Consider the following 24,997-nt stretch of genomic DNA (forward strand, 5'->3'; position numbering starts at 1 on the left):
ACACCCATCTGAACCCCAGTCAAGTTCTGCAGGTTCTGCCCAAGCCCCTGAGCAATTCCTGCTGTGTCAGCTGTTGAAGTGTTTAGTTACTTGCATTATTGGCAATTGTGAGTATTCTGATCTTCAGCTAGCTGTTTTCTCAAACTTTGATTCTTCTATTTTGCAAGATGATAGTACCAGCAGTGACACAGCTCTGGGCTATAACAATGAGGCAGAGCTGTCTATGAGCCCATGGCAGACTTGTGAGGAAGACCCAGAACTGAACACTCCCACGGATGTTGTGGTTGACTCTGATGCCCGCCATTGGTTACAACTGAGTCCAACTGATGCTTCAAACTTAACAGGTAACTAACTGTGTGTTTGAAAAAAGGCACCCGTGCAAACAGCTGGGAGATTCCAGAGTTTCCTAGTTGCCTCAACCCTAGGGATCCCTGAGCACAGTGGTAATGAGGGTGCCACCTCCAACCAAACTGAAGTGGCATTGCCAGCCACCTGTTCACTATCAGTCATGAATTTTTGAAGTCTGGTATGGAAAGGGTTCTGAAACAGTGGCCAGATGTGGGAGGAAGGCTGTCATGTTGATAAGCACTGTCTATCTGCCATGGGAGGAAGTGATGGTGCTCATGCCATTTGCCATTCTTTATTGAATTTGCTCCACTCTGGGAATAGAGGAGTGATTTTTTTCAATTTACATATGTCATAAATCCAGGATAAGTTAAGGGTTTTAGATATCTTATTAACTAATAATTTATTTTTTATCATAAGGTATTTGATGCAGACAGTGTAAGTTGTGACCTACATGTAGGTTATTTTTCATAGTAATAAAATGAGCCCTGGTGACATATTATTGCCCAGTGTAAAACCTAAAACAGCATCCACACCATGATGTTCCTAGAAGCCCTTCTTAAATTCCTTTCCTTTTTGGGGCATCCTAGTTTGTTTTTCTAACAATTCCCTTGATTTCTTTAAAACTTTAACATGTCTTTGTCTTCAAACAATGTATCATTTGGTTTTATTTCTAAACCTAAAAATAATACTTTATATTTTTTGCAAGTTTTTTTCTTCAGTCTTTGTTTCTAAGATTAATGCATGCACAATGTAGCAAACTTTCTGATCTGCATCCAGGCTCTGCCAAGGGATTGCTGAGCAACCTTGAGCTGATTACTTAGTCTCTGTTCTTAAGTTTCTTTGTAAGAATAATGATAGTTCCTACCTGATAAGGCCACTGTAGAAAATGAGTGAACAGGGGAACCTCTCTGCAGTTTTTGCTGTTCCCATCTACATGTGCACACATGCATGCATATATTGTGAACCTTACAAAGTCTCAGTTCCTTCATCTGTGTGACAGGGATGATGAGAATGAGAACACCATGGAGAAACTGAGTTTTTGTTTTGACAAGCATGAGGAGAGATGAGTCCTCTAAGGAACTCAGTGTGGGAAATGTTGACTAGAGCTAAGACCTCCCTGATCCACATTCACACTCAGACACAGATACCTTGTATGAAAACTATACCAGCAAACTATAAAGCACAAGCTAAGTAAAAAGTGTTATTAAAATGCTAAAAATCAGTTACACATCCATTGATTTACATGTTGCCATACTAGTGTCTTGTTGTATTCTGCTGCCTTTCCTATCCTCTACTATACATCAAGAACTATGTAATGTTTTGAACAACCAACAATAAAAAATTTTTTAAAAAAATGCTAAAAATCATTTAAAAATTATAAAGACTAATGGTTTACCCTAAAACGATTTTTTTTAAACCAAGAAAACTTTAGTTTTCTCTGTGATAGAAAATTTTACTGAAGTCTCTGATATTTTTGGAAATTCTTGATGGAGTAATATTGAAACATTCATACAATTAGCCTATAAAAATGTTATTGGATAAAATTCTTAATATAATAGATAATGATTATGACTACTAGCATTATAAACTTATATGGGTTTAATAATGCAATAAGAACTTTAAGGTACTCTTTTTGATCCTGAATGGTAAATAGGCCAAGTCCTATCATTTCTTTTAGAGATGGAGAAACTGAGACTCAGAGAAATCATGTTATCCCCCTAGATAATAAGTGCCAAAGTTGACTCTGTCTTCCAAAGTGTTATGGCTCTGTATGCTGTTTTTCACTGTGTTGTGGTTAAAATTACAACTGGAAAGCCCTTTAAACTATTTGAGAGTTTTAATACATTCCTAAAATAAATGGCTTGGTCCAGTATACAGATTATCCAAGAAGAACTCATCATTATGGTACTATAGATCCAAGTCTGAATTTTCACTAAGTTGAATGTACTCAAACATGAACCAGGCTTATTTATTTTTACTGAAAGGAAAGAAAATTGAATGATTATTTCTTTTGTCTATCCTTGGGAAAGATTAATTCAGATTCCATTTCAGAGTATGTATTGGACAGCTCAATTTAATAAACTTGTGTGAGGTAATTCATATGATTCTTATGTTTTGATTAACTCCTTCAAATTCTTAGTTCTTTGAAATACTAATAGAATCAGAATGCTCAGTTCAATAGTTCATCTTGTCATCTGTGAAAAGGACAAACTGTAAGATGATAAGGCTTAAGGATTATCACAGTTCTGAATTTAACTTTCTGTTCTTAAGAGAACAGTTTCTTCATAAACGAACAAAATAAAATTCATGTTAGCCTGATCTTTAGGACATGCAAAAAAAGCAGTCAAACAATATGAATGTATCTGTTTTTCATTGAATAACCCTACCAATTGTCAAATACTTAGAATAATGAACTGCCAGGTATATTAAGATATGCAGACACATAATGATGGTCATGAAGGAAGAAGTTTATACTCAGTAGATGTCTAGAAACAGAGGCCACGTCATCAGAAATCTCCAGGGTTGGTCAAGAGGCAAGGGAGCAGAACATGGGTAACCACTTTTATTGTCATTTTTACTGGAAAACAAGGTCAAGCAGGGTCAGAAGATTTAGGATTTCTGCTGTGAATAATTTCAGTGGGCTCTGGAACATAGGGGCTGTCTTTAGTTGCCTGGTACCTGGCTGTAGAGAGATTAGAACTGGAATATATTGACTTGATATATTAAAGCTAGATAAAGTAGGTACTTGGAGGTGATGAGCCCCTATTGGTTCATTTACACATTAGAAGCATTGTCCTTTCCTGTGGAGATGTTTTCTATCTGTAGGAATTAGTTAACCCTGAAAAGTATAATTTCTTCCTTATCAGCAAGGCCCCAGCTACCGGAGCATTAAGAGTCCAGAAAATAAGAAAACATAGTTATTACATGCTTAGAGTTAGTTCTGTTAAGGTAATAAATTGGGGGCAGAGAATATTTATGGCTCTTTACCTACAAATCATCCCTTATTTAGCAGATAAACTTACGATGTAGAAATATTAATTTAGATACCACGAGAAATAAAAAAGATGAATAGGTCATTGTCACTATTATCTTAAGAGGTTACAAAGAGGATACATGATGCTTATACTCATAGTCTCAAATAATGTGTTAAATGCTATGAGATTTATTTAAAGTAAGATCTAATTACAAGTAGACTAATAAAATGGAATAGAAGGTGCAGAAATGAATCCACACAGGCATGGAACTATGATATATGATAGAGGTGGCTTTCCAGATCTGGCAAGGGAAGAATGGACTATTCAGCAAATCCCTTGGACTAGTATTTAGCCATATGGGGGAAGAATGAAATAGAATATCTCCCTTACACCATGTTTGAAGTCAGTTCCAGAGGTATAAAATTCTTAAATATGAAAAGAAAACTTTAAAAACTTTTGGAAGAAAATATCTTCTTAAAAATGTGTCTGTAATCTTGAGGTACTAAGGTTTTCTTAAATGAGAAACAAAAACAAAACAACCAACCAGAAAGGTAACCATAAGAAAATTACCCATATTCAACCTCAGCAAAAATTAAAATTTTTTTAAACAGAGAAATTTTAAGAATTCCATGGTTTAGCAGAACAGCAGCATTTAGTAGATACCTTGAACCAAGGTACACATATGCTCTAAGCTGCAGGTGTTTTAACCTCTTAAAATTAATAAATATGCAAATCACCTTCAAAATATCTTTTATTTAGTGTGTTTATCATGGTTCTGCATCCAAATGTTTCTTGTAATAATGCCTTTACCAATTTTGTATTTAAATATAGCTGTGAATTACATCCTATTATCTTCCACTAAAATTGTTTTTTGTAGGAACAGTTTGCCAGCATTGTCAGTCATCACATACATTTTTTAGTATTTTCAACAGACTTTGATCTGTTTTGATGTCATGAAATATTATAAAGAAAAATAATAATAGTAACTACAGTGGAATTGGGAGCTCACTTAAGGGGAGGAGAGTGAGGCCGCAGTGGTGGACAGCCAAATGCTAACTTCTTCTCCATTTTGATCATTGAAGTCTGGGCCTGATTTTTCTGGCCCTAGAATTAACATGTTTAATTAGAGCCTTTGGGTTTGATCTTTAGTATAATTGTCAGATTAAAAGAGAAATTCATTTTCAAAGATACTCTCAAGCCTACATAAAATTAGAACCATATGAAATTGCCACTTAGTCATATGTACCTATTTTGTCAACTACTAAGACTTAATTCATAGCTAAAATCTTTTCCATATTTATAAATTCTTAAATTTCAGATATCTCTATAAAATCATGTGTTTGTTTAGAGAAAGATGATATAATTTTGTTTGTAAGAGTTTTTACTTTAAATGGAAATGCTTTTTATATTGATTGTATTAGTTATATACATGGCAAATCATGTCAAAACCGATCAAATTACATACTGCAAATATGTGCATTTTATTGTACTTCAATTTTACCTCAATAAAGCTATGAAAAAATAAATAAATAAACTAGGTTGAATTGATTAGGTTACAGCTCTCAAAATCCAGTCATTTTACTTCTCAACATTCCTGCATTAATACAGGAGCTTTGGGGGGGACACCTCTTATCCAAATAACAAACATTATTTGCTGGTGACCCTTTACATATTTTAAATACTACATACCTTTCCACAAATTCCATGCCTTGTACAGTTTCCTCTGTCTGGACCTCCTTTGCTCTTCATGAAGTGTGTGTACATCTTGCAAAATTCAACTAATTTTTTCTTCTCCTTTGCAAAGACTTTCTGGTTTTCCCATATGCAGATACTTCTCATCTAGTCTTCCAAAGTTACACCTGGTTAAGTCCCACTGACTCTTATAATTATTTACTCACATGTCTTTTCCTCACCACATTGAGAACTCTTGGGGGGCAAAAACTGTGTCATAATTCAAACTGGTAGCCCCCGTGCCCAGTGCATTACTCCAGAGGTATTATGGTAATTGTTATCAGCATCTGGAATGTTCCTCAGACTTTCATGTTGAAAGCATGGTTCTCAATGTAGTAAGGTTCAGAGGTGGGCCTTTTAGGCAATGATTAGATCATGAGGGCTTTGGCCTCATAAGTAACTAGAAGCAAGGAAATAATAAAGAATGAAAATCAATTAAATAGGAGACAAAGAGAAAATCAACAAAGGCAAAAGTTGATTCTTTAAAAAGGATACAACTAATAAACCATTAACCAGACTTATCAAGGAAAAAGAAAGGAGGAAATATCAGTCACCATTAACAGGAATGAAAGGGAATATCACTACAGATCCTACAGACATTGAAATATTTTGTTTATTCATTATTTTTCTTAGTCATTCCTCTAGGGCTTACAATATATATTGTATAATATGTACTTCATATTTATACTAATTGTGGTAAAATATAAAAACATCACTTGATATCCCAGTATGTCTCTTCTTCCTTCCTTTTTAGCATAGTATTATGATACATACTACACACACATACATACACATACACATACATATATATAATAAACATTTTGGGGTAATGATCTTATATTTTACTGGAATTTAAAATAAATCTGAAGTAGAATTACACACACGTGTGTGTGTGTGTATATAAACAAAAAAGAAATATGTAAAACAAATCCAACAACATATTGTTGTAATTATTGTTTTATGTAATATACCTTTTAAAGGTGCTAGATGAAAGACTACAAATATACAAAATATACATGTATGAGAAGTTCAGCAAATAAAGTAAAATAAAAACAGAAAAGAGTTCCTACTTTAGTAAAATTTCAAATGTCACCATATCACTCAATAATAATGAAACAAAAATATGCTAGGTTAGCATTCTATCTTGCTAATGAAAAAGAAAGTGAAGAAAGTATTTGGTATTTTGATGGTGAACATGAAATTTTCTGAAATCTCTCAAATCTCCTTTTTTTTAATTACATGCTTCTTCACTGACGAACCCTCTATATAAGTAGTGTCAGCATCTGTTCTGTTACTTATATCAGCAGTGGGATAATTTTAGGCAAAAACATTTTAATTTGTTAAAATCATTTTCACAATAATATTAAAGAAATGGTTATAGTCAGTCATCTCAAAAGCTTAGAAAGAACTCAACATATTTTGACTGTTGCCTAGGATTTTTATCATTGAGGCAAGAATTTTTTTTTTTTTCTGAATGCAAAGCTGTATTAGAACAGATTTTCTAGGTGGAATCCTTTCATAACTGAGGATCTGTTTCTTGGCAGATGGTATAAAGGTGCAGCTAATGAGTTACTTGGTGTACCTTTACATGGAGCTCTGTTGCTCTAGCAGTGCTCCTGTGTGCTTGGAATACTGGGGCTAATCTCTCTTTTGGATGGCTGCATTTCCAAGGTTGGGGTACGGAATGAAACAAAAATGTAAATCACCTAATATTTTTTTCTTCTCTTTCAATGGATTAAAAAAGTGGCATTCTTTAGGAGAAAAATAGATGTCATATTATTCTGCTTGTTCACTTGGAGGCTTATGTTGATTCATAAGCATTAGAACTTCAGTGTACTTCTTCCTACTATACTTACTTTACAGATTTAACAGTCAGAGGAGGAGCCTCTCTCCTGAGGCTTTTATAAAAGTCAGAGAGTGCAGAAGGTCTATACTTGGATTTTGCTCTCTGTACCTTTATCCTTCCGGTGTGGCATGTAGGAAGTCCAGTTTGGATATTCACACATTTTAATGTATCTCCTTAATTGAGTATATGATAGCTCTGTGGGAGCTACAGATGTGTTTTCCTCTCAGAAGGGAAAGCACTCCTGTGAAAGGCCTTGCCATGATACCATGGGCCACCCTTATTAAATCCTTTGTTTCTGTGCCTTGGGATCTTTCCATCACTAATGTAATGAGCTATTGACAGCCATTCTTGGATCTGCTCTTGCTCCCTTTCAAATTCATTTCTTTTTGCTCATAAATAATTTTTCTACTTCGGTTTCTCAGGTCCAGAGATGGTGCTTTAGTTTCTTTGATTATTTGTATAAAAATATACAAATACATATATAAAATTATCCTGCCTCCCTTCCTCCCTACCCTCTTTCTCTCTCTCTCTATGGGGATTGATAATTGCCTAGAAGTTAGCCCACCTCTATTTGTGTGAAGTGAGGAACAGGCTGATTTTGGAATAATTATGTTAATAACAAACAAATAGTGTAAGACAGTAAAGACCACTGGTTTAGTCTAGCTACATGGATGTCAGTCATAAAATTTAAAGCAGAAGTTATTGGCAATAGCCATAGCTCTGAATTTATGTGAATTTCATAGCCTCCATATACATGAAGTAAAATTTGACAAAATTACAAGGGATTACTGATAAAAATCATAATCACAGAGGGAAATTTTAATATCACCTAAATCAAAATTGGTAGAATCTAGTTGAAGTCTTTAAAGGAGAAAAATATGGCTTTAGGTACATATATTAGAAGAGAAAAATATGCATCTATGTACCCTATTCAGAAAATGAGAGAACAGCAGAATAACTTACAAGTTAATTTTAAAAAGACTCTTAAAACTAAGAGACTATATGAATGTACTAGAAAGTAAAAACAAAAGAGAGAACAATCAAAAATCATTTTATCTTTACTGAACCTTCAAATAAAAGAGAAACTTTACCTTTCCCAGTTTATTCCATTGAAAGGGAAAGAAAGCTCTCTAAAACAATCAGACATGGTCAGTATGATAAAAACAAAATTGGAGACCATCTCACATATAAAGCAAAAAAAAATGTAACTAGAATATTAGCAATAGGAATCCAAGAATATTGGAAAAATATCATACAGCAGGGCCAAGAGAAGTTCATTCCCGGGATACAAAACAAAACAAAAAAAGACCTATTATGAGAAAGACATCAGTTAGGTCTCAATTGAGGAACTTTCTACAAAATACCTCATCTGTATTCCTTTGCATCTATAAGGAAGTCTGAGAAACTATCATAAACAAGTCAAGACCATAGAGTCATGACAATTATTTGTATTGAGTGAGATCCTGGAGCAATTGCAACAAAAAATTAGGTTTAAAAACTTTGGGGGGGCTGGGGTTGTGGCTCAGTGGTTGAGCGCTTGCCTAGCACATGTGAAGCACTAGGTTCGATCCTCAGCACCACATAAAAATAATTAAATAAAGATATTGCATCCATCTATAACTAAAAATATTTTTAAAAATTTCTTTAAAAACTAAGGAAATCTAAATAAAGTATGGACTTTATAGTAGTTTTTCAATATTGGATTAATTATAACAAATATTCCATCCTAATATAAAATGTTAATAATAGGGGAACTATGGAGTATATGAGAACTCTCTATGCTATCTTTGCAATTTTTTATGAATCCAAAACTGTTTTTAAAAATAAGTTTTATTAGGGTGAATGTTTTTCTGATAAGCAGATGCTAATTCATAATGGGGCAGGTGGATAGGGAATAATGAAGGAACTTTGGTTTGTGTAGAATGGAGTGAGGGGAGGAATGGAACTGTGGGGATGGGAAGGACAGTAGAATGAGACAGACATTATTACCCTATATACATGTATGATTACACTACTGGAGTGACTCTGCACCTTGTACAGCCAGTGGAATGAGAAGTTGTGCTCCATTTGTGTACAATATGTCAAAATGCATTCTACTATAAAATTAATTAATTAATTAATTTTAAAAAAGAAAAGAAAAAATGTTTTATTTTTTAAAAAGTAATTAGGGAAAATTATCAAATAGAAAGTAAATGCATTAAAAATAAACATAAAATTTATAAAATAGCCAGGTGTGTTGGAGCATACCTGTAATCCCAGTGGCTCTGAAGGCTGAGGTAGGAGGAATTGCAAGTACAAACCCAGCCTCAGCAGGTCCCTGTCTCAAAACAAAAAGTAAAATAAAATGGGCTTAGTGGTTAAGTGTCCCTAGGTTTAATTCCTGTAACAACAACAACAAAAAGTTGTGTGTGTGTATAAAATATGATATAATTAAAAAATAAATTAAGCAGCTTTTTAAAATAAGCTAAAGAGCTGGGTGCCATGGTGTGTGCTCATAATTCCAATGATGTTGGAGACTGAAGCAGGAGGATCATAAATTAGAGGTCAGCTTGGGCAATTTAGTAAAATAATGTGTTAACATTCATAAACAGTGCTGGGGTTGTGGTTCAGAGGCAGAATGCTCTCAGGTTCAATTCCCCATACCAAAACAACAAATAAAAAAAGAAAGGAAAGGAAAGGAAAAAAAGCCAAAGAAATTACTGACAAAGGCATTTTAAAAATCCTGTGAATATATACATATATAGTCAAAGATAGAGTGAACAATCCACATAGCCCCACTTGTTCCCTAAGCACTAAACTGAATGCACATTGAAAGGATTTATATTAAATAAGACAAATCCACAAGGACAAAGATGGAAGGAGAAAGACCAATCATTAGAAGTAGCAAAACAGGTGACATGTGGCAAATGAATGGACACACCCAAGAACATCAAATCTTATGTCAGTAATAAGGAAAGCCAAGAAACAGTAGAGAACTACAGGTTTTCTTAAAGGGTTAGAGAATTGTTCACACCAACCCTAATGTTAGGGCCAAAAACCGGAAGACAAGATCTATTTAAGACCTTGGTGGAGTTCCTTTGCCCACAGGCTTCTCACCCCAGAGATGGAAAAAGTCAGTTGTTTTTAGCCTGGGGTCACCAATGCATGCTAAGATGCTATCTTGAAAACAAAGGGGATAAGTGAGAATTTACATATTCTCTGAGCAGGAGAGACTCTTTGGGGAGTTTTCCTTGGAATTCAAATTCCAGAGTAAAACCCATGATGCATATATCTGAGGTTCTTCAAGAACAAGGTTAAACTCACTAGAGACCTTGCCTGTTTGTGGACCAACCTTCTCTTCAGTCCTCAGCAAGTAGACCTGTCAACGTCATTGAATAAATGAGTCTAGCATTGGGGAAATAAATCCAGGCCAAAAATGGATGTGTGGAGATGTGAGTACATGGATTTCATTTAAATCTGTATGGCATTAGTCCATATGAAATTGAGAAGGGAGTGAGGACAAACAGAGAAGACAAGAGTCCTGGGGAGCGGGTCCTTCAGTGTTTCCAGGTCTCTAAGATGAAGAGGGATCAGCAAGAGGAAAACCAGGTGAATGTCACACCTGGGTTCAGAAAAGATGCATAATTATATGATTCTAATGCTGCTGAGAACTGGAAATGGAGCACTGCATAAGCAATATAGAGGCTGTTGGCAGCCTACTCAAGAGCAGTAGAGGGTAGGGAATAGAATATAGTGGGAGCCATAGTTACGACACATAAGGATAGAGACCAAACCTCACACAAAGTCTCCAGAGTGGGGATTTGGAATTCAAAATAAAAAATCTGAGCTCTTGGAAGTTTTCTAAAAGGATATTCTTGGTCATGGAAAAAATAGAAACAGAGTTGTGAGAAAAGGGCATGAGAAAGAGTTGTTAAATGCTTCAAGGAATGAAATGAATGAAGAGTGAGTAAATACAAAATGTTTGCTACTTTTGATTAATATATAAAATACATACATTTGTCACAATGCAGTGTTCTGTTAAGTGTTGCCTGAGTATTCCAGACTGCTTTTCTGTTCTCTCTAAAAATCCAGAAGCTTGTGACTTTAGGAAGCATTAGTCTTGATCAGTTTAGTTTTCCCCAGCCTTTAGCTGTCCTAAAGAAATAGACATCCAAAGAACAAAATTTCATAATTTTAATGATATGAAATTATATATGCCTATAAATCATTGAATTTTTCACTAGCCAATTGTTTCAATGTATGAAACTTTATATTTTTTAATTAAATATATATTGCAAAGACATGCTTGTGCTTGAACTGCTAGCACATTCCTGTCTCAGGGCCTTTGCACTGGTTCTTTGCCCTGATGGACTCTGATCAGCTGTCCCACAATCTTCTGATTTTATTCCTATGCTTAATAGCTTTATTCATTAAAGAAATGTGGATGAAAATTTCAGTGAGATATCAACTTCATAAAATTGGACAGCAAGAATGTAGAGCAAAAGTAGTGCTCTTCACTCAGAGACAGAAACTGGAATAACCACATTGAAAAACAGTCTTGACATTTCTTTCTTTTCTTCCACTTAGCATGTATTAAATATTCACTTATGATTTAGCCCACAAATATTACCCTTAGGTTTTTATCAAAGGGAAATATACATGTATATTCATAGAAAAACCTGTACATGAATGTTTACAGCTTTATTTGTAATTGCCCCAAAGAGGAGCCAATCTAAATAGCCTTCAAAGAGTTAGTGGATAAATCTTGGTACATCATGAAGTGGAATATTAATCAACAATCATAAGACTGTTGATACACAGAGCCTCATGGATGAATCTCAAGCACATTTTGTTAAGTGAAAGAACATAGACTACTGGGTAGGATTCCATTTGACATGCCATTCTGAAAGGGGCAGAACTGTAGGGACAGAGAAAAGCAGTGGTTGTGAGAGGCTGAAAATGGAGGGGAGTGACCAAGGAGGGGTACTTTTTGAAGCAATGGGACTGTTTCATATCTTAATTACAGGGACAATTTACAGTGACTGCTTCATGACTGCATACATTCCTTAAGACTCAAGCCTAATAAGGAGGAAAATTTCTTGTTTGCAGATACCCTCAGTAAACCTGACCTTACAACCAAAAAAACAGCACCAACAGTGTGGCCTTCCCCAGCCATGTATTCCCAGGATCCATTCTGCTTAAGGTCCCCCCTCCCTTCCCCAGCTTCCTCAGTATGGCCAGGAACTGTTACTTCATCCCTAGCTTGTTGCCTTTTGAGTGTGAAGAATCAAAATGATTTTACTTTCTTCATTAGTCCTTTTCTATTATTTTAAATTCACATCCAGTTTACATTTTGTTGTTTTAATTACTGGGGATATATAAAATTTCAGCATAGTAATTTGCATCTAAGAAAAAAGTTATGATGATGAAACCCAGATTGTTTACAGGGTTAACTTGTGCGTTTTTCCATAGACAGCAGCGAGTGTCTTGCAGATGACTGTAGTATAATTGCTGGAGGGAATCTCACTGGTTGGCACCCAGATTCTGCTGCTGTGTTGTGGCGAAGAGTCTTGGGAATCCTCGGAGACGTGAATAATATCCAGTCACCCAAGATCCATGCCAAAGTTTTTGGCTATCTCTATGAACTCTGGTACAAATTAGCAAAGGCATGTTCTTCTATGTTATCTTTGAAACTTTGATCATTAATACAAAAGCTGTGTTGCAAGTAACTACTGAACATATTCTGGAACATAAATTAGGCACTTAGACAAAGTGCATTTGATTATCAAAGAGTAAATCATAATAATTATAGTTTGAATGTTGTATAAATATGAAGTTATTTCATTTAGTGTAAAAGTAGAACATTTGTATAGGATATAAAAAATAGGATATTGAATAAATTTAGTTATTCTCTTTATAAAAATAATACTGGTTTTAGTGTACAAGTTTGAAAAATATAGAAAGTACAAAGAAGAAAATATGCATCACCATCCCTTTGAAATAACTGATATTAATATATAGTTCTATTTCTGTAGATAAAGACATTTTTACAAAAGTAGATTCTTAGAGTACATCCAGTTTTCATCCTGGTTTTTGTTTTGGTATTGAACATAATTTTTTTCTGTTATTAATTTTTTTTTCAAAAACATGATTCAAGTACATACAGTGTAATTTGTTAAACCATTCCCTAACATTTGGAGATTAGGACCTCTCCAGGTACTAACATTTCCAAGGAAAAACAATACACTAATTTTATATTTAATGTAAAACCACATACAATAAGTCAGACACAGTTCAGACAGATGAAATTTCACAACAAAATAAAAAAATTGTAAATATTATGGATTTTCACTGAACTTATAGAAATTTAATTAGAATCAGCTGTGGAAGATAATATTGAAATACTGTTGCAATAAATGGAATGTTACCGTCCTTAAAATTCTCTTCTTTGTGAATTAGATACGGGATAATCTAGCAATAAGCCTGGATAACCAGTCTTCTCCATCTCCTCCAGTCTTGATCCCACCACTCAGAATGTTTGCATCATGGCTATTTAAGGCAAGTGGATATGTGTTTGTTTCTTTATAGCAATTTCCTCTTCCTTTCTGAAATTGAGTTTGAAAAATGTAATTGCCCAAGACTGCATGTTTTGAAGACAGGCTGGGTTTTTACTAAAGTCACAGCATCCCACATCTTCATAAACAACTCTTCTGGAAAACTGAGAAGTAAATGAAATGTCTAAATGCTCTGCATCTGGACTTGATTTAATCTGGAAACATCATCTCCTTGGCAGGCAACGACGCTGCCAAATGAATACAAGGAAGGCAAACTGCAAGCCTACAGGCTGATCTGTGCCATGATGACCAGACGCCAGGACGTTCTGCCAAACTCAGATTTCCTGGTGCATTTTTACCTTGTGATGCACCTGGGATTAACCAGCGAGGACCAGGTATTCTGTGACTTTTTTGTCATAATTGTCCATTAACAGGAAACTGCATATTATGTTTTACTTATATCACGATTTATGAAAATACATCAGAAATGTTTAATTTCTCAGCAATTTCAACTCTTACAGAAACCACAGTGGTCTTTCAAAACTGTCAATCAGGTTTTATCACATCCCTGCTTTTTCCATCCCACTGACTTTGCATCGTGACAACTAATTTTGAATTTAATTCTATGGCTGTATGATCTGATCTCTGTCTATGTTGCCAACCTCTTTTCATTTAGATTCTGCATTATATATTGCTTGAAACAAGTGATTCTGGTCATTTAAAGATGTCTGGAAACTGTGATTTTAGTAATTGGGTTGTTTTTGTAAAAGACTTTATACTTAGGGGTTCTCACATTTCTTGCTGTGGAGTGATTTTATTTTCTCCCGAAGAATTTAAAATTAAATTGTGGTTAAGTAGGAAAAGAAAGACCTAAACCCCTCTTAGCTACAGCCTTCTCTTAGTAGACCCTGGATTTAGGGGGTCATATGTGGCTATGGCTTTGCTCCCTTGGGAAGCCCTTAGCACTTGTAATGGGAAGGAGGAGGGATGCAAACAGGACATGTGGACCTTTGTCTTGATCTGGAAATATCAATCAGGCAAGGGATGTGTTTGATTTGTACTTTACAGAAATTATTTTGGACTCTTATTTGGAGGGTGGATTTGAAAATGTGGCAGTGGTAGGATAGAGTAGGATTTTGGGTTTAAAGATAAATTGGAAGTGGTCAAACTAATATGAAATTTTTAAATGATAAGAACTAAGATGGTAGCATTGGAGATGAGCAATAAGGAACAGGAAAGATTTAAGAAATTTTAAGCCATTTCATGTTATCATCACTAGGTCTTCTTGACCAACTGGAGATCTGGCAAGTATTTCAGAATTTACCCTTTAAGTTGCTCATACTTCTGAATGAACTGAATCATTTATTAATACCAGGTAGCTCTCCTTTATGTGTTTCTTTCATTCTATAAATGTATTATGCAGACACGCAGACCTTTTGTTTCTCCTAAAATATATTTAAGAAGCTATTCTTTTGATTAGCTTTTTTGTTGTTGCTTTAGTACCTACCTGAACTTTCCCAACTGTTGGGCTCTATTTAAAGATTTTTCAACATATTCTCTGACATATACTTTGAGCTCTAATTGCTGAACTTTTATCTTGAGTTAAAACTATGCTGTCCCAGTGAGTTGTCTTTGTCTTACTGTTCTGAATTTAGCAGTACATACACAACATCTGTATAGAAGGCTGAATTTAGACTCAAGGTCACATTTATTTCCTAGAGAAATGTAGAAATAAAGAAGTAGAATTATTTATACTTCCTGCTTCAATATTTTATAGCTATCATTGCAGATAAAAGCTTTTTTTTTTAATAGAATGATACAATTCAGGGTATGTGGATGACTAAGTTAATGACTAAGTTAAGGGTATAAATAGGGAAGAGAAATAGCTTCATAGATGTTGAGATCCCTCAGTAGAGAAACCAAGAGAGGGGAAAGTTTACTTAACAGTGATTTACTTTAAAGGAGTGTTTTGCAAAGATTTTTCAGGAAAGAAAAGTTGGAATTAGTCAGCTGTATAATCTTCTGATTTAATTAAAAATTGAAGGCAGCAGAAAATACTTATTATTTCTTAGTATGTGTTTTCTAGAAAGTCACATAAGTAGATAAGAGTTTAGAATCACCTATTTATTTTAAGGCATGTTGGTATAAAAATGAAACAATAAAATCAGATGAAATAAGCATTTAAAAAATTAGTATAATTATAAGAATTATTTTCAAAAATATTTTGCATGTAGAAAAAATTTTCAAATTTTATGCTTAAAACTTCACATTTTAATATTATGTCATGTTTTCAGTTAAGATTTAGTGACCTTTTATAGTTTGTTGTAAATACATAAATCTTAGGAAATAGTGCGATGCTAGCCTAATCCCAACATCCATACTTCTAAGATAAAGTGGGGATGTCATAAATCTCTGTTTTATAATCAGCGTATTGTGTAGGCCATTAGAAGCCTGGATTTTTATGTGGGTTTAATAGAATTGACTATGTGCTTTAACCTTAACAATTATTGGTATATTTTTTAGAAGCCCTGACTGTCTGCCAAACAGAATTACTCTAAATAAACTTTATTTTTTTGCCAGAAGAAAATTATGCAGAAGAACTTTTAGTGAAAGAAATTTTTCTCATTTAAGTAAGAACTGTCTCTGGTTAATTAGTTTAACTTTTGGTCCACATGTCTAAATAGATCATGGTGGTTATTTCAGAACTTATATATACTTCTGGAAACACATGCTATATTCATTATAGAAAGAAAGGAAAGCATTTACTGCAGTGAATACACTTAAATTCAATTTTTTAATTGGCAAAGTATGCACCTGTGGTTGGCCCCATCTCAAGGCTTGTTTCCATTTGTGAGGTCTCAAAGAGCCACACTTACATGTAACCTGGAACTAAAGGATTTTTTAATTCAGAGAGAATCTTAAAATTTCCTGCATGTTTTAATGAGATAAGTAATAGCAAATAATTCTTTAAAATTTAACACCAGTCTTGTCTCACAAATAAAATCAAATGTGTGTTTTCTTCTTTTGCCTCTGGATGGCACTCTTGTCTGCTGAACTTAGCTGATAAAAAACTTCTGCAAGACTGAGGACCCCCCAAACTTTTTGGTGTGTGTGTGGCATGGTAGTTTTACAAAATGCTTTCTTGAATCTGAGAGTATCAAAATTATGTCAGTAGTGACCAATAAGATGTTTAATTATAAATAAATGGCATATTTTAAAACATAGTGGTGCTTGTACTAATTGAAGAATTTTATAACTTTAAAAACCTACTTATAAAGTAGATGTCTCACAAATTGCCCTGTGTACAGTGACATAATCATGTAAGGCTTCATGTGACTTGAAATAAAATTCATTATGTAAATAAATTTAGTCATTTTCTTCTAAAAATTAATGCATATGCCAAACAGCCAAAATTCAAAATATAGTATGTTACAAAACAATTGTTTTTAGTATTGTTTTAACCAGGTTTAGCTGTCCCAATAGCTTAATAATTTAATGGCTAACATAATGACCTTACCAAGTAGTATTTTTTACAGTTCAAATATAGTATGGGATTGTGGCTTATTAGTGTGATTGAAAACGTGCTTTGAAATAGCTTTATTTTTTCCTTGACATTAGTTTCCTAAAAATTAATCCTTTTATTGGTTTAGAAAATAATTAGGATCATAAACACTTTGAAAATAACTGTTATATAGAAAACTCTGTGTGACTTCTAGGAGTGCCCAGCCTGCCCATGAATGGGTCTTCCTGTTGCCTCCTCTTCACAGTTGGTTCGTGTCTGGTGGGCTGGTGGGGGCAATTGGAGGGTGTTCTTTCCCCTGGCATTCATAATGCCAGCCTTAATACTGGGGACTGTGTGATGTTGTCCCATTAATTCTTCTCTGCAATTCAGTTAGATAAGTATCATGACCCTTTTATGAATAATGAACATTTAAAAAATATCAAGAAGTTTTGTCCAATGCTACATCTTCCAAAAGCTGTTGGAAATCGCATTCAGGTTTGGCTTATTCCACTGGGTATGTTTTTTCATTGATTCACAGCTAATATGTTGGTCAAACAGTACTTGGCTTTATTTCTTCTTCCTTTTTATTTTGCCTGGGCTCTGGCCTTGTTAATGCCAACTTCACAATCCCCCTTATTAGAGAACCTCCAACTGCAATCATGTTCCCATAGATGCCTTCTCAGTCTTTCAGTTTCTCTTCTAAAGCTGTTCTTGGTTGTTCTTAGTTTTTCCTAATATTTAAGCAACTTTTCACCTCATTCTTCCCCAAAATATTTTGACATGAAAGCAGCTATGATTTGGATGTATTAAAAACAGTTCCTATTAATTTTGTGATTATTTAAAACATATGGAAAGATCAATATGTGTGAAATAGAAAAGGACAGTTGAGGAAGGAATTTTATTTTCATGTTTATAAGAACATATATCAAAGCCTGGAAAGTTTTCTTTTCTTATAATAAGCAAACTATTTTTTAACAATGACTTACAGATTTAATGTCTTAATGTAATTTGTCTGTTATACATCAAAGTTAAATTCTCTTTTAAATGCAAAGCTTACATTAATGCAAAATTATTGTTGCAAATTTGCATATAAAAATTTCTGGAAATGTCATTTTCATCTACAGTATTGTATTGTTGTCTTTTGTATTGCACCAAAAAAGCTTGAGGCCTCTCTCAGGTGGAGAAGTTAGTATTGTTCTGCCCTGAGGCAACAGTGGAGTTACAAATTTGAACCATAACAGCACAGTGTTAAAGATAGTGTATAATGTCATGTGATAAAGTGTAACAGTTAAAAACATGGGTCTCAAGTCAGGCTGAGCCCCAGTCTTGACTTTAGCATTCTTTGTCCAAGTCCTTTGGGCTCACTGTGTCTTGGTTCCCTACCTATAAAATGAGGACAATTACAGTGCCTTCCTCAGAGAGTTGTTTAAAGACTTGAAGTGGGTAATGTCCTCAATGTGGAGTGTGACATGACAGCCCTTACTAAGCATAAGCCCTCATGCCAACATTAAGGATAAGGAAGACTACAGCTTCATTAACCTCCTGTTTTATTTTTTCTGATGTCTGAAAGTGTTAGGTGTTCCTCGCCCCCCTCACCCTGCCTCCCACTTTACTCATCTGTTGTCTTACTTTTGAATATAATGATTTGGCTAAATAATTAGACATAGTAGAATTTCTGAACATTGGGAGAAATAACCACTCCTCATTCTGTGAATCAGACAGTAATGTTTATTTTGCCCTTATGATCCAGAAAATGTCTTGTGTATCTGTAGCTATTGGTTCACTCTCCACTTGCTTCTCATTCCACCCAAGGAAAGGAGCTAGAAGGCTGAACTCTGCATGGTCCAGACTTCTTGCAGCTAGTTGGCATCTAGCAGAGGCACCAATATAGCACTTGAAAGTGGACATGGGAGTGGGAGGAAGCATCACAAGGAGCTGGGGCCTACTTGTGGTGTGGCTGAGTGTTTCTGCTTGATGCCTTTGTGGAAGGTTGTGCTTGATTCCCTGGTACTTCTAGAAATACTGTTGGCCACCTTACTATAAATTGGATTTAACTATGTTAGGTATGCTATAAGTTCTTGCCTTCATAATCTCAGAAAACTGGATTTGATTGTCTGCAAGTGAGACCCTGACTTGCTAGTGACTGTTCTGCGAAGTCCTGTACTGGGCATTGGCAGAGCATGATCAGTTCTGGTTGATATTTCAATTGCTAATACACTTGTAACATTAATTTAATTTACTTATTTTTTCTTAATTTGGAACACTTATTTTGTAGCCAAGAATATTTAACTTATTTGAGGAATGTTTTTCTTTTATTTAACATCATATTTTAATGACCCTTTTGCCACACCAGTGTTAAAGAAAACACGATTTTAAGAACTATATATAGAGCTGTATTCTATCATAGAAGTCAAAGTAATTCATGAGATTTTTTTAACAGATGTTACAGCCTCCTCTCATGAGGTGTATGATGGAATAATATAATAATAAACAATCGTTTGTAAAAAGATCCCATGGGACCCCTCAGTGAGCATAAGACTCTCATTGAGTTATGAAAGCAAGGTGCAGGGGTGATACTCGTAAATTGGCCATACATACCTGACTCTTTTAATAACCCCAGACAGCCTGTATCATGCAGTGATATGTAATAATTGCATCACCTTTTCTCAGACAAAGAGTTGTTCTTTGCCAAAAATTTAAACTTATAACTAGAATCATACGTGTTAAATGTGTATAAATTTCTAAATATACTTAAGGTAAAACAGAAATGAGTATTCATTTCTAGTGAAAGAATTAAGATGGCAATTTGAGGACCTTGTTTATCTCATATCCTAGGAAATCATTTTAATACCTGTCTCTAAAGTGCTTATTCAGTACAGCAAGTGATTTTACCAAGGTTTTTAGTTAAAGGATTTTAATTCAATGCTAACAGAATAAAGTACATATTTGTGAATTTAAAAATTTAATTGATATTTGGTAAACAGTAGTCTTGATGTGAATCAATAGATGAATAGGTTAATTTTGTAAACACTTCATTTAAGAAGAAGTTTTATGGCCTTCTACAGTGAGAAAGAAATGTTTAATCCTAAGCCTTACTCCTACGGTTTTTAAGAATGGGGTATTATATCTTTCAAGACTTTAGGATACAAAATGTCTTCAAAGTGTATTTAGTATGTGACTCTTATGTGTGACAAGCTTCATATTGAAAACCTTTTAAGTGTTGGGAGCTAGACTCAGCTTTGTCACTCACTGGTTGTGGGGCCCTCACCTGACCACAAGTAAGTTGAGAATTAATTGCATTAGAGGACCTCAAAGACCCGAGCATTCCTGATCCTCTGATTTATTTTGGGGCATTTTATTATCAGGGTCACATCACTCTTCCCTATATATGGCACAAAGTTTAATTTTTGTTGAACATTTTTCCCCACCACGGTAAAGACCTAGTCAGGTTCTGAGGGTATGAGTCACATAAATAAATATCTATAAACTGTCAACTTGTATACAGAACCAAACAAGTGATATGCACATTATGGAAAATAGTACTGTGATGAACATCCTTCTAGCTAAGTTGAGTTGAAAACAGCTCGTGGAAGAGGAGGGATTTAGCAGGACTTTCAAAGATGGATAGAATTTAGACAGGACAAGAAGGGATGGAATTTTACATGACAAAGATACAGCCAGGCAGTGTGGGGCATGCCTGTAATCCCAGCAACTTGAGAGGCTGAGATAGGAGGATCACAAGTTCAAAGCCAGCCTCAGTAACCTATCTTAAGCAACTTAGTAAGATCCTGTCTCTAAATAAAAAACGAAAAGGGCTGGGAGTGTAGCTCAGCGGTTAAGTGCCTCTGGGTTTGATCCCTGGTAACAACAACAACAACAACGTCAAAAGGCATAGATACAAAACTTCTCAGGTCATGTTCAAGGAACAATGACTAGAGTTATTTTGCTTTAGTACCAGGTATCAGTATGGAAATAATATTCGAACATGAATCCAGGCAGCACTGTAGAGAACCTTGATTCAGGGTAGTTTAACAGGGAGCTATTAAATGTTTTTTGAGCATGACACTCAACATGCTCAAAAAGTATTTTAAGAAGCTTAAGCCATAGTTATTATGTGGGGTGGATTATAATCATAAGAGAATGATGACAGCAAGAACAGAAAGGGAATTGTGGTAATAGCCCAGGGGCACATTAATGAGGGCTAACAAGGACTGGGACACAGATGGGGTTTGTGTGAATGTAAATGTATTTAAACGTGTGTGTGTGTGTGTGTGTGTGTGTGTGTGTGAGAGAGAGCGAGAGAGAGAGAGAAAACACATGTATGTATATATGTAAATATGCATGTGGATATTAACATATGTGTAGGTATGTTGTGCAATTCTGTGCATATGTGATTTGTGTGTGTGTGTGTGTGTGTGTGTGTGAGAGAGAGAGAGAGAGAGAGAGAGAGAAATATTTGTGGCAAGTAAGATATAGTGCTGAGTAAGATTTAGTATCCTGAGAAGGTAGAGCCTACTGGCACTATTGACATTGTCTCTCAAAGCCAAAACCACTTCAGACCAGCAGTGGAAGAAAAGAAGGTAGGTTGGCACTGTAGAGAGAAAGCAACTGTAAAGATTGACTCTTGGACATGGTAGCACTGGGCAGGCCAAACAGGTGCAGTGGAGGAGACACCAAGCATCCCTAAAGAATTCTTGCCTGATAGGAATTAGGACTGTGTGGGAAGGATTTCCATGGAGTTTTTCTCTTTACTTAAAAGAACATGTTTTCTAACCCTTTTGAAATTCAAATAGTGTGTGCAAACTAAAAATTTACTTAGGGTTATTAAAATAGAACTTCTAAAAGTCTCTGTCATTTGATGTTTTTATTAGCCAATTTTGTTAATATTTGTTTTTAAAGTAATTTTACACTTAAAAACAAGCTCTTATTTTTCTAAAATATAATTTTATTAATTTAAATTTACATGATTTTACATGAATGAGATTTTATTGAATATCAGGGTTAACTATAGCAATAAACAAAACTTTTAAGTTTAACTTAGCTTTGATGAAAGACTATCATTTACAGAGATAGATGGTATGTGATACCAGTACTCTCCTGACATGTTTTGTTAGTAATAATTATCATGTATTATACAAAATTCAGAGTGATAAAATATAGAAGCTATCATATAATTAATGTTAATACCATCAAATAACATCCAATAATTTCTGAGTGTTTCCTGTGATGTTCCATGGTAATGTACAAGCTGTAGGATAGTCAGGTTGTATCAAAGACAGTGTTATTGGAACTTCATTCAGCTATCAGCGATTATAGGGACTTCAGCTCAATGATTGTATAAGCATGATAAACTGGATGGCTCCTTTTCTTTTCTTTACAAGCTATAAAACCAATAGTTACTTTCACTAGGCTACAGATGAAGCCCACTTACTCCTCAAAGAGGAAAGCAGAAATATGTAAAAGGTAACAGATGGTAGAGGTTTCGGTTATAAGGTTTAACATGTGAGCAGTGAACTTGTTTCACAGATTTTAAAAGCGTAAGATGATAGCATGGGAGATTGATCCAGAGAGGAAAAATTCTACCTGAGATGCCAGAAACTCAAGTTTTGTTTTATATCCCTTGCTAGATTTAAAAATATAGAGACTTTTTTTTAAGTAAATGCTATCAGTGAAGAGTATACCATAAATCTTCAAAGTATTTAATAAGACATGCTATGTGAAATCAATTAAAGCATAAAAATTCAATAGAATAGCAACTCAATATATATGGGAAAATGAAAGATTGTTCCCACTAAGCTGTTACATGATGTGTATATAAGCCAGACTTATGTTTTTCAGTAGAGAATGTGTTCTTTTGCCCTGAGGTTTCTTAGGGAAGGAGACTCTGTTATGGCCTCTCCCAAGGCCCAAGTCACCAGAATCTTCCTTGCTGGAGTCACTGGAGTGTATCTTGATTTTTCCCAGAAAGAGTAGATGCTCAGTAAATGTATTGATTGATGGAAAATGGAAGGACAAAAAGACCACCTTTGAACCTGGCTGTTCCAAATCCACATGGCATTGTGAAGAGAGCAGTTGAGCTGAACCTCACCAGCTGAAATTTTGGCATCTGGGGTGAGCTAGTCAGCTTTCTTCACCCTAGAACAGTGGCTCTTGAGGGATAGGGGAATTGCCAACCCGTGGGGACATTTGGTCATGTCTAGAGACATTTTTGGTCGTCATAACTGGAGAGAGGGGTGTTCATTGGCATCTAGTACAGAGAAGCCAAGATATTGTTAAACAGCACAAAGAATTTGTGATCCAGAATGTCCATAGTGCTGAGGCAGAGAAACCTTTCCCTAGAAGAGTACCAAGATATGATACTAGGTTGAGAGAAGAACTAAGCAACATCAATTAAATGACAGAACTCAGGAATCAGAAATACAAAAGACCAGCTCTCTTAAGTCAAAGAAATTAAAGTATACAAAAGTTTAACCAAGGAAATTGAAGTAAGAAAGACAAATATTTTAGGTTGAATTATATGAAATTTGCTAATATTTGAATGTTTTTCAAAAGGGGAGGATGTGGTTTATGTGATTCCACTTATTAAATTCTGCATTCATTTAAAAAATCAATTTAAGAAGTAAAACATGGGTTGATTTGATTAATTCAAGTTAACATGAAAATGATCTGAGATAGATTTTGGCCTGAAATCCTAAAGCTATGGTGCTGAGTATATTGAGTATATTGAGCAGGGAGTTGCTCAGATTCTGGTCCCCACCTGGGTACCATGCAAGTTGCTGAGAGGAAGGATGGTCAAGAGAAAAGCTTGCATGAAGGAAAGCTAACACATACATAGAGAAAATTGCTTTCTTCACATATCTGAGGAAGTGCAGTGGGGAGAGAGATTAGGCTGTTTTATCTCCAGAGCTAGAACTCTTGCTAGTGCAACTTTCTGTGCATGTACCTCCTCTCCAGCTCTACAGTGTTCAGTCTGAGACTGTCAGTCTCTTGACGGGCCTTCAGAAGGAAATTTCCACTCTAGAGCTTGCCCCTCAGAATCCCAATTAAGTGGCTACATCTTTGAATTGGTTCCCACATGTCCTTTTCTGGCTTGAGCTGCTCGGTACCATGAAATGGGTTCCTAATGAGTCTCACTGGCTGGATCCTTGGGAAGGTAAGGACAATAGGACTTCTGTAGGCACGGGCCCATTTACTGCAGAAGGGGTCTGATGCTTAGACTATAGCTTGTTGACCTGCAAGATATCCTCTTTTCTCATTTAGAATTCTATGAAGACTTTAAGAAAATTCACATTTTTCTGTCAGCAAAAAGGCACTGAGAGCCAAGGGGATGGCTTCTAGAGGCATTTCAAGTACCAAAGTTATACTTAGGGAAGGGGAGGACACTATAAATCCCTATAGGGAAGGAATGGTTTGAATATAAGAGATTTTAAATCATGACTGTGGTTTATAATCCATACAGGATAGGTTTAGATATAAGGAAATAATGTCAAGAAAAGCATTTTAAATTGTAGGTTTTGTTTCTGTGAGAAAGTGCTCTCTGTTGTGGAGAATAATCTCTTTGTTGATTTCTTCTTAATGTATAACAATAAGTGGTAGTGTGGTGATTGCAGATTGTTCGGCTATTAATGCTATTTACTGGAACATATTTTAGAGAACATTGTTTTCTATAGAAACAATAAACAACAGTTTCCCTTTTGTTCTCCCATGGAAAAATATTCTCTGGTGGGTATCTGCAGAGCAGAGAATTTCTAGCAAAAGAGAACCTTTTAGTAGTATGATATTAAAAAAAAAATACCTACCATTTTTTTTTTTAGCACTGGGGTCTTAGTTGAATGTATGCAGCATGGTCCTTTTGTAAAGATCCAGTGCCTTGTGTCACCTAGTTGCTTCTCTCCCAGGTCCCTATGGCATACTGTTTGTCCCTGTGCAGGAGCCCTGTGCTCTTGACCTGGCCTCAGGCAGCTCTGTGTGGCTGTCCCCTGGTCCTGAGAGGTCATCGCTAGAAGGCAGGAGCTTTGCTTCATCCTGTCTCAGACCCTCACAACAGCCAACATGGCAACTT

General features: G+C 35.1%; 1 protein-coding gene across 6 annotated transcripts in view; it reads left to right on the plus strand.

Moving 5' to 3' along the window:
- Positions 1 to 24,997, plus strand: part of Ralgapa2 (Ral GTPase activating protein catalytic subunit alpha 2) — a 325,786-nt gene that overhangs the window by 143,228 nt on the left and 157,561 nt on the right. For all 6 annotated transcript variants that reach the window (XR_011706732.1, XM_027955724.2, XM_071608693.1 and 3 more), the window contains 4 exons: positions 168 to 344; positions 12,352 to 12,545; positions 13,339 to 13,437; positions 13,673 to 13,828. Coding sequence is in view for 5 of the 6 variants with exons in the window: in XM_027955724.2 (XP_027811525.2) it covers positions 168 to 344; positions 12,352 to 12,545; positions 13,339 to 13,437; positions 13,673 to 13,828 (626 nt within the window). In the remaining variant the exon portion in view is untranslated. The remainder of the gene's footprint in view (positions 1 to 167; positions 345 to 12,351; positions 12,546 to 13,338; positions 13,438 to 13,672; positions 13,829 to 24,997) is intronic.

This window comes from Marmota flaviventris, chromosome 2 (assembly GCF_047511675.1).
Source record: "Marmota flaviventris isolate mMarFla1 chromosome 2, mMarFla1.hap1, whole genome shotgun sequence".
Classification (NCBI taxonomy): domain Eukaryota; kingdom Metazoa; phylum Chordata; class Mammalia; order Rodentia; family Sciuridae; genus Marmota; species Marmota flaviventris.